General features: G+C 48.9%; 1 protein-coding gene across 2 annotated transcripts in view; it reads left to right on the top strand.

The window, feature by feature from the left end:
• The first annotated feature begins 7,019 nt into the window (after window positions 1-7,019).
• Window positions 7,020-10,754, top strand: part of RYR1 (ryanodine receptor 1) — a 160,168-nt gene continuing 156,433 nt past the window's right edge. For both annotated transcript variants that reach the window (XM_025369191.1, XM_025369190.1), the window contains exon 1: window positions 7,020-7,188. In XM_025369191.1, coding sequence (XP_025224976.1) covers window positions 7,144-7,188 — 45 coding nt within the window. In that variant the 5' untranslated portion in view covers window positions 7,020-7,143. The remainder of the gene's footprint in view (window positions 7,189-10,754) is intronic.

The raw sequence follows: 10,754 nt of genomic DNA, 5'->3' as shown, positions 1-10,754 counted from the left end.
GGCTGCAGTGAGCCATGATGGTGCCACTGCACGTCAGTCCTATCTCAAAAAACAAAAAACAGAACAAAACAAAAAAACCCACACACACATCAAAAACCATCAAAGATGGAGGTAAAGCCTTTGGGAAGCCCCTCCCCATCCCCTGTCTTTCTTAAGCAGGGTGTGACCAATATGACATGTTGTCGAGTTTCGTCCAAACTGCTGTCTGTGCGTTTAAGCACATTGTATAAACATGTGCTCCTAGAAACAGACTTTTCTTTTGAGTGTGCATTTTTTTCTTTTTACCTAAATGTGTCATGCTCGACCTTTTTTTTTTTTTAAATCGAAGTACAAAAAAGATCACCAATCATTAAGTATTTAGGTTGATGAAATGTCACCAACTGAGCAAACCTGTGTGACATTCATACAAATCAAGACACAGAACACTGTCACCCTCCACAAGCCCCGTCTTTCTTCCCAGCACGAATTCCCACCGATCCCCACTCGCCCGAAGTCTAGTGCAGTAGTTTTGTCTTATTTTGAGCTGGATAAAAATGGACTCCTGTATTGAATCTGGGTTCTTTCTCTCCACGTCTTGTTTTTGCAGTTCTTTCGTGTTATCATATTTGGTTATAATTTATTCCTTTTTTTGGCCGGGCACGGTGGCTCACGCCTGTAATCCCAGCACTTTGGGAGGCTGAGTTGGGCAGATCAGTTGAGGTCAGGAGTTTGAGACCAGCCTGGCCAACATGGTGAAACTCCCATCTCTACTACAAATATAAAAATGTGCCGGGCGTGGTGGTGGGTGCCTGTAATCCCAGCTACTTGGGAGGCTGAGGCAGGAGAATCACTTGAACCCGGGAAGAGGAGGTTGCAGTGAGCCGAGATCGCACACTGCACTTCAGCCTGGGAGACAGGGTGAGACTCTGTCTTAAAATAATAATAATTTCCGTATAGTCTTTCATTATGTGACAATTCCATGACATATATATATATATAATTTATTTAGAGATAGGTGTTGTGGATAGTGACTAAGTGGGCTGGTGGCATGTTAACTTCCATTTTTCTTTTTTTTTTTTTGAGATGGAGTCTTGCTCTGTCGCCCAGGCTGGAGTGCAGCGCCTCAATCTCGGCTCACTGCCAGCTCCGCCTCCCAGGCCCACGCCATTCTTCTGCCTCAGCCTCCCGAGTAGCTGGGACTACAGGTGCCCGCCACCGCGCCCGGCTAATTTTTTGTATTTTTAGTAGAGACGGGGTTTCACCGCGTTAGCCAGAATGGTCTCGATCTTCTGACCTCAGGTGATCCGCCCGCCTCGGCTTCCCAAAGTGCTGGGATTACAGGCGTGAGACACCGTGCCCGGCTTTTATTTATTTATTTATTTTTGAGACAGAGTCTTGCTCTGTCGCCCAGGCTGGAGTGCAGTGGCGCAACCTCAGCTCACTGCAACCTCTGCCTCCTGGGTTCAAGCGATTCTCCTGCCTCAGCCTCTCCAGTATCTGGGATCACAGGTGTGTGCCACCATGCCCAGCTAATTTTTGTATTTTTTTGTAGAGACAGGGTTTCATCATGTTGGCCAGGCTGGTCTTGAACTCCTGGTCTCAAGTAATCCACCTGCCTCAGCCTCCCAAAGTGCTGGGGTTACAGGCGTGAGTCACCGCACTAAGTTCTATTTTTAATCAGTCTAGAGTCTGGTAACAACTAGACACTGAAACATTTTAAGTTAAGTGAGTTATCTATACAAGAGGACTATTATGTTCTAGACCATAAAAAAAAAGACAAACATAGCTTATCTGTTTTTTTTTTTAAATTTTTTCTTTGGTCCTGCCATCCTGACTCTTTTTTCTTAATTAAGACTCCACAGCAGGGTCTCGCTCTGTCACCAAGGCTGGAGTGCAGTGGCGAGATCCTAGCTCACTGCAGCCTCAGACTCCTGGGCTCAAGCAATCTTCCCACCTCAGCCTCCTGAGTGACTAGGACTACAAGTGCACACCACTATGCTCTGCTAATTTTTTTTTTTAAGTATTATTTTCCTGTAGAAACAGAGTCTCACTTTGCTGCCTAGGCTGATCTCGAACTCCTAGGCTCGAGCGATCCTCCCTCCTACGCCTCCAAAGTGCTGACTTTCCAGGCATGAACCACTGTTCCCGGCCTCCGTGGATTATTGATCAATTTTCCTGTGATGGACATCTGAGTTGTTTCCAGGCTGGGGCTGCGGTGACTATTTGAGCATCTGACTTTTGGTGAACATAGAGTGTACCATATTGTAGGGCAGTACCCAGGAGTGGAATAAATGGGTCATAGTAGTTACTGTGATTCTGCCAAACATAGCATGTTAGCCAATTCATTGAAACCATTCTCTCAGAAGTATATTTTTCCACTTTTCTTTTTTCACTAAAAGAAGGCGCCGTGGATGTATATTTTTTCCATGCCAGAACATTTAGACAGTCGTCGAACCCGCTCTCTTTAGTTTTTCCATCACGCGACGTTACCATAGCTTCAGACTCTCTCTTCCTGCCCTGTTTCACCCTCTCTCCCCACAGCCCCATGATGTGCCGTCTGACTCTCTCTCAGTCCATCTCCTGTAGCACCTGCGTCTTGAATGTGACTTAACGATCCTGGCTGAGCAGAGACTTCATAGTGTGGCAGTGTCTCCAGGCCCTGGGGACACAGAAAATCCTCAGGGAGGAGGTCAGGAATCCTGGCGCTTGTTTATACTGTACACAGGCAGCCTTAGTCCTCGGGCTGGCCAAGAATACGGACAATACTAATGCTGATGACCACAAAGGAAGGGACTTCCGAATCAAACCACAGAAACTCATAAGGCAGAAAAATGATGCACATGATAACATGCAAATACAGATTTTCTTCTCTTGTTGTTGTTCTTCTTTCTTTCTTTTTTAAATTTTAAAGATGGGATCTTGCTATGTTGTCCAGTTGGTCTCAAACTCCTGGGCCCACGGGATCCTTTCATCTAGGCCTCCCAAAGTGCTGAGATTACAGGCAGATTTTCTTTTAATGAAGATACCATGGGACCAATATCAGATGACAGAAGGGGAAAAGGTGTTTGCAATACTTCAAAATCAATGAGAAATTAATATCCAAAATATAGGCTGGGTGCGGTAGCTCATGCCTGTAATCCCAGCACTTTGAGAAGCTGAGGCGGGCAGATCACTGGAGATCAGGAGTTTGAGGCCGACCTGGCCAACGTGGCAAAACCCCGTCTCTATTAAAATACAAAAATTAGCAGGGTGTGGGCATAGGTGTTGCTCTGTCATCCCAGCTACTCGGGAGGCTGAGGCATGAGAATCAGTTGAACCCAGGAGGTAGAGGTTGCAGTGAGCTGGGATTGAGCCACTGCACTCCAGCCTGGGAGACAGAATGGGACTGCATCTAAAAAAAAAAAAAAAAAAAAAAAGAATATAAAAGGAACAGCTGCAAATTACCAAGCAAAAAAGACAGCAACCATATTAGAAAAATGGCCGGGCAGGGTGGCTCCTGCGCCTGTAATGTAAGATTACATGCCTATGATCTCAGCACTTTGGGAGACCAAGGCGAGTAGATCACCTGAGGTCAGGAGTTCGAGACCACTCTGGCCAACATGGCGAAACCCCTTCTCTACTAAAAATACAAAAGTTATGCAGGGTACGGTGGCTCACGCCTGTAATCCTAGCACTTTGGGAGGCCAAGGCAGGCGGATTGGCTGAGCTCAGGAGTTCGAGACCAGCCTGGGCAACACAGTGAAACCCCATCTCTACTGAAATACAAAAGAAATTAGCCAGGTGTGGCAGCATATGCCTGTAGTCCCGAGGGGGCTGAGGCAGGAGAATTGCTTGAACCCGTGAGGTGGAGGTTGCAGTGAGCCGAGATGGCGTCATTGAACTCCAGCCTGGGTGACAGAGTGAGACTCTGTCTCAAAAAAACAAGACAAAAAAAAAAAAGTGAGAAGACAGCACAATGAGCAGATGACAAAGAAACCCAAAACTCTGACAGGCACCTGAGAAGATGCTAGAAATTGTTGGTAACTCATCAGGGAAGTGGAAATTAAAATGACAACGAGGCTAGGTGTGGTGGTTCATGCCTGTAATCCCAGCACTTTGGGAAGCCAAGGTAGGAGGGTCACTTGAGCCCAGCAGTTCAATAGCAGCCTGGGCAATATAGCAAGACCCCATCTCTATAAAAAGCTTAAAAGTTAGCTGGGCGTGGTGGCGCAAGCCTGTTGTCCCAGCTACTCAGGAGGTTGAGGTGGGAGGATCCTTGAGCCCAGGAGTTTCAGGCAGCAGTGAACCATAATTGCGCCACCACACCCCAGCCTGGGCAACAAAGTGAGACCCCATCTCTAAAAGTAAAATAGAGAAAATGAATTAAAAAACAGTGAATTGGCCAGGCACGGTGGCTCACGCCTGTAATCCCAGCACTTTGGGAGGCTGAGGAGGGCAGATCACGAGGTCAGGAGATCGAGATCATCCCGGCTAACATGGTGAAACCCCATCTCTACTAAAAACTAGAACAAAAACTAGCTGGGCATGGTGGTGGGTGCCTGTAGTCCCAGCTACTCGGGAGGCTGAGGCAGGAGAATGGCATGAACCCGGGAGGCAGAGTTTGTAGTGAGCCGAGGTCGCGTCACTGCACTCCAAACTGCGTGACAGAGCAAGACTCCGTCTCAAAAAACAAAACAAAACAAAAAACAGCGAGTCATCCTATATAAATCTGGCAAAAATTAGTTAAGTTGGAAATGCCACATGGGGGTTGGGGATATGGGGACCCAGGGACTCTCATGGACTGATAGTGAGTAGCCATTCTGAGGGCTAACTGGCACTACTTACACAAATTGTGCACGTGAATATGTCACCCAGCAATTAGCTTCTGGGTGTGCACAACAAAACATTCCCCCTCAGCTTCCTGGGGGACCAATACACAGATGTTCCCTCCAGCATTATTTCGGGGAAGATGGAGGCAGCTGTGGTGTCCACTCCCAGTAGGGGTAGGTGGATAAACAGAAGGGATCAGTCACCAAAGAATCCTGCAAAGCCACCACTGTCACACACCAGGTGTCCACAGAGCAACAGGGGTAGGTCTTAACACACATAATGAGACTGACAAAAATAAGAAACGCTATTAATAACTTATGATATAATGCTCAATGACAGAATCATTTCATATTCACACAAAGTTTTAGGGAAAAACAATACTTAGTATACAACTATGTGTTAGATAATATATAATAGATACAACATAGAATTGTATTGTACAGTATAATTATATTGCCCTAAATATTTAATTATATAATTATACATTATATAACGTCGAATTATATAATTCCATAATATGACACAAACTTTTGTGCTATTTATTGCAGTTGTACTAACATCAGTATTTAATTATGGAACACCTAGAAACCTGCTATACGTTGAAGAATGGTTTCTATGTAATTTTAACTATGGGATATTGTTTTATATAACTTACTGTACACCACTACATGTTAATTAAAATATATATATATATTTTTTAGATAGAGCCTTGCTCTGTCACCTGGGCTGGAGTGTAGTGGTACAATCTCGGCTCACTACAACCTCTGCCTCCTGGGCTCAAATGATTCTTGTGCCTCAGCCTCCCGAGTAGCTGGGATTACAGTCATGCGCCACCATGCCCTGCTAATTTCTGTGTTTTTAGTAGAGCCAGGGTTTCACCATGTTGGCCAAGCTGGTCTCAAATTCCTGGCTTCAAATGATCTGTCTGCCTTGGCCTCCCAACGTGCTGGGATTACAGGCATGAGCCACTGTGTCTGGCCTAATAATAATTTTAATAAGGCTGGATGTGGTGGTTTACACCTGTAATCCCAGCACTTTGGGAGGCTGAGGCAGGTGGATCATGAGGTCAGGAGTTCGAGACCAGCCTGGCCAACATGGTGAAACCCTATCTCTACCAAAAATACAAAAATTAGCTGGGTGTGTTGGCAGGTGCCTGTAATCCCAGCTACTTGGGAGGCTGAGCAGGGGAATCGTTTGAACCCAGGAGGTGGAGTTTGCAATGAGCCGAGATCTGGCCACTGCACTCCAGTCTGGGCAACAAGAGCGAGAGTCTGTCTCAAATAATAATAATAATAATAATAAAAAAATAATAATAGCAACACTTACATTACCTTAACCAGGCACTGGCACTGTTTTAAGTGCTGTAAATTAATTACCTCATTTAACTCGCCCAACAACCACGTGAGGTCGGTACTATTAATATTCCCCTTACTGGATGGGGAAACCGAGGCACAGAGAAGCTAAGTGGCTTATCCATGTAACTCAAGGGAGTGGCAAGGCTGGGTGGGATTCAGATCCAGATTATCTGGCTCGGAGTCGGAGTCCTTGTTCTTTTTTTTTCTTTTTTAGATGGAGTCTCGCCCAGGCTGGAGTGCAGTGGATCAATATCGGCTCACTTCAGCTTCTGCCTCCCGAGTTCAAGCAATTCTCCTGCCTCAGTTTCCCAAGTGGCTGGGATTACAAGCGTGTGTCCCCACGCCTGGCTAATTTTTGTACTTTTAGTAGAGACGGGGTTTCACCATGTTGGCCAGGCTGGTCTCGAACTCCTGACCTCGAGTGATCCACCCACCTCGGCGTCCTAAAGTGCTGGGGATTACAGGGGTGAACCACCACGCCCGGCCGGAGTTCTTGTTCTTAATCACTATGTTTGGTGCTTTTTAAAGTCAGGAGACCTGGTGCACAGCCCTGCTCTGCTGCGTGATACCTTGCAAGGGCTTCCCCACGCAGAGCCTCAGTCTGCCCTCTGTGAAATGGGAGAATGATGGCATTCTCCCATTCTGTGAAATGGTTACTTACCGTGGTAGGGGGAGAGAACGCAGGTACGTTCTAGACACTCCCTCTCCCACCCCACCTCCGGCGGCCAGGCAAACCTCCAGCCAAGATTTGGGGTATGTGGGCGGGGCTCCGGCGAAGGGGCGTGGCCAGGAGTCCTGGTCCAATGGGGGCCCGGGGGCGGGGCCTTACTCCCATCTCTGTCCAGCACGCGTGTCCTCCTCTCAGTTCCATCCACCTCGCGGGTGCCTCTGGCGTCCCCAGAGGTCTCCGACCCCAGCCCGCACCCAGCCCTCCCGCCCAGCCCGCAGCCCCCTCCCTCTGTTCCCTGATCTCAGACCCTGGCCCTCGGACCTCGACATCATGGCTGACGCAGAAGGCGAGGACGACGTCCAGTTCCTGCGGACGGTGCGTATTTCTGGGTTAGGGGTCTGTGGGGCTATCTCTCAGGGCTCTCTGAGGGTGTCTCTGTCTCTGAACGTCCCTGTCCGGTTTACCGGTGGTCTCTGAGACTCGAGGTCTCTTCCTGTGTCACTTTGAGTGACTGTCACTCTGTCTTTTAGTCTCTTTCACCTTTCTCACTACAGAGAATTAGTAGGATTGGGGACTCCAGAATGGGAGAGGGATCTTCGGTTACCCTCTCTTCTGACATTAGCGAATTGTCCCCCACAAGAAGGACCCCTGAGGAAGCACACCCTCGCACCATCCTGGAAGCAGGCACTTGGAGAAGGTGGTTCTAATTCCTGGGCTTAATTTAGCCGTGCCCCCAACCCCCACCTCAGCCCTAATTTTCTTTTTGCTCCAGACTCTGACCTATTTAAATTCTTGAGAAGGGAGCTGGGGGGGAGGTGGTGGGCTGGAGGACACAGCTGCTTCCAATTCCTAGCCCTTAAGGGTCTCGTGGGGGAGGGATCTCTTGGGTTCTGGGTCTTTCCTTCTTTGTTTTGGGCAGGAGGGCTGCTCCCAGTGGCTGCTAATGGTCTTGGAGGGTCTCTCCCCATCTGTCTCTTTGGGTGTCTCCATGTCTCTGTCTCTTCCTCCATCTCAGTCTCCCTGTCTCTGTTTCTTAGCTTAAGGCCCTCTGATTTTCTGTGTCTCTCTAGCTGGGTCACTCCCTGCATCTCTGAGCCCTAGCTGGGGGCAGGGATGGGAACTGGAACAACAGGTGGCCCTCCCAGAATAGCCCGCTTTTCTGGGGCCTGGGGAGGGGACGAGAGGGAGGAGGGGCTGCCATCTCCCGGCCCTTCCCACCTTCCCCTCCCAGTGGCTCTGCAGGGTGTGGGGCCGTAAATACGGGAGGGGACGTCCTCTGCTCTGGGCTAGGTCTGCTGACCCAACGCTAGCCCCGCCCCTCCCCCGGGGCTTTGGAGCCACGCAGGAAATGCTGACACAGCATTCTGTCCCCAGAATAGGACCCTGGAGAGCAGGGTCTGGTTTCCCGGGAGAGAGGAACAAACAGCTGGGGCTGGTAGTGAAGGATGGGGACAGCTGGGAAGGGGCCTAGCTTCAGCTGAGACTCTCTCCCCAGCCCCAGTCCCTCAGCAGACACCATGGGTTGGGCCCTCCCCAGCCCTAATAAGACCATGGCCATGGCCAATGGCCCTTGAACTGTTGCTCTAAACCAGGCCCCGTGCCCTGGGCCTCTGCCTCCTGAGACATCTAATTATATCCTCGCTGCCCTGTCTTCTGAGGTAGGGTCCTATCTTTATCTCCCTGAGAGATTTGAGGGAAACCAAGGCCCGAATGGTAGAATCACTCACCCAAGGTCAAGGCCAGGAAGTGGCATCTCTGGATGCCCCTGGTGCCCAGCCCCATTGCCTTCACCAGAGAAAAACTGGGCCCAGACTTACCAAAGTAGTCAGTGTTAGGGTTCTGGAGGCTTGGCCCTGGAATCTCTCCACCCCAGACTGGGTCAGTTTTTCTGAGTGTTACTGAGCTTGTGGTGGATTTCTCAAAACTTTTTGGAGGCTGGGCTCGGTGGCTCATGCCTGTAATCCCAGCACTTTGGGAGGCCAAGGTGGGCGGATCACTTGAGGTCAGGAGTTTGAGACCAGCCTGGCGAACATGGTGAAACCCCGTCTCTACTAAAAATACAAAAAAATATTGGCCAGGTGTGGTGGTGCATGCCTGTAATCATGGCTACTCAGGAGGCTGAGGTGGGAGGATTGCTTGAACCTGGGAGGCAGAGCTTGCATTGAGTCGAGATTGCGCCACTGCACACTCCAGCCTGGGTGACAGGGCGAGACTTCGTCTCAGAATAAAAAACCTCTTGGACCCCATCCCACCCATAAGAAATATATTCTGTTGGCCGGGTGCGGTGGCTCACGCCTGTAATCCCAGCACTTTGGGAGGCCGAGGTGGGCGGATCATAAGGTCAGGAGATCGAGACCATCCTGACGAACACGGTGAAACTCTGTCTCTATTAAAAATACAAAAAAATTAGCTGGGCGTGGTGGTGGGCACCTGTAGTCCTAGCTTCTCGGGAGGCTGAGGCAGGAGAATGGCGTGAACCCGGGAGGTGACAGAGCTTGCAGTGAGTGCAGATCGCGCCACTGCACTCCCACCTGGGCGACAGAGTGAGACTCCGTCTCAAAAAAAAAATATATATATATACATATATATATATATATATATATACTGTCTTACAACTCAGTACATTCACACATGCATAATAAAAATCAACTTTATTGAGGTGTAATTGACCTTCAATACATTTTACCTATTTTATGTGTTCAATAAGTTTTTTTTTTTTTTTTTTTGAGACAGAGTTTCACTCTTGTTGCCTAGGTTGGAGTGCAATGGCGTGATCGCAGCTCACTGCAACCTCTGCCTCCTGGGTTCAAGCAATTCTTCTGCGTTAGCCCCCTGAGTAGCTGGGGTTACAGGCACGTGCCACCAAGCCTGGCTAATTTTTTGTATTTTTAGTAGAGATGGGGCTTCACCATGTTGGCCAGGCTGGTCTCGAACTCCTGACCTCAGGCGATCCACCCATCGCATGAGCCATCGCGCCCGGCCCTTTTTTTTTTTTTTTTTTTTAAGACAGTGTCTCAATCTGTTGCCCAGGCTGGAGTACAGTGGTTCAATGGTTGGTTCAATGCAACCTCCACTTCCCAGGCTCCAGTGATCCTCCTACCTCAGCCTCCCGAGTAGCTGGGACTATATGTGCATAGCACCATGCTTGGCTAATTTGTAAAATTGTAGAGGTGAGGTCTCACTATATTGCCCAGGCTGGTCTCGAACTCCTGGCTCAAGAAATCCTCCGGCCTTGGCCTCCCAAAGTTTTGCCATTATAGGCATGAGCCACTGTGCCCGGCCTTTCTTCTTTCACTCAGCATAATCTTTTTGACATTCATCCACGTAGCGTGTATTGAGTTTGTTGCTTTTTGTTGCCGAGTAATATTCCACTGTGCAACTATACTGTGGTGTGTTTATCAGTTCATCTGCTGATGGACATTTGAATCGTCTCCAATTTTTACTATTATGGACAACACAGGACCTGTGACCATTCACACATACCTATTTTTAACTGAAACAAGTCTCATAAAATGTAGATGGCCCCTGAAGCATGATGCGCACACTGTTATTTTCTATTCTTGCTCCATTTTGCTTCATTTGGTTAAGCGCGATAGCCACAGCCCCGCCGACAAACTGATTTCACTTCCCTTTGGTGGGTGGTGACCTCTACCCTTACCCAGGCTGGGGCTTCTCAAACCCTGGCCCAAGTTAGTAGCTCCTGGGGTCTGGTTAAGAGTACACATTCCCGGCCGGGCGCGGTGGCTCAAGCCTGTAATCCCAGCACTTTGGGAGGCCGAGACGGGTGGATCACGAGGTCAGAAGATCGAGACCATCCTGGCGAACACGGTGAAACCCCGTCTCTACTAAAAAATACAAAAAACTAGCCGGGCGAGATGGCGGGCGCCTGTAGTCCCAGTTACTTGGGAGGCTGAGGCAGGAGAATGGCGTAAACCCGGGAG

Source organism: Theropithecus gelada, chromosome 19 (assembly GCF_003255815.1).
Source record: "Theropithecus gelada isolate Dixy chromosome 19, Tgel_1.0, whole genome shotgun sequence".
Taxonomy (NCBI): domain Eukaryota; kingdom Metazoa; phylum Chordata; class Mammalia; order Primates; family Cercopithecidae; genus Theropithecus; species Theropithecus gelada.
This window is presented reverse-complemented; position numbering and strand designations above follow the sequence as displayed.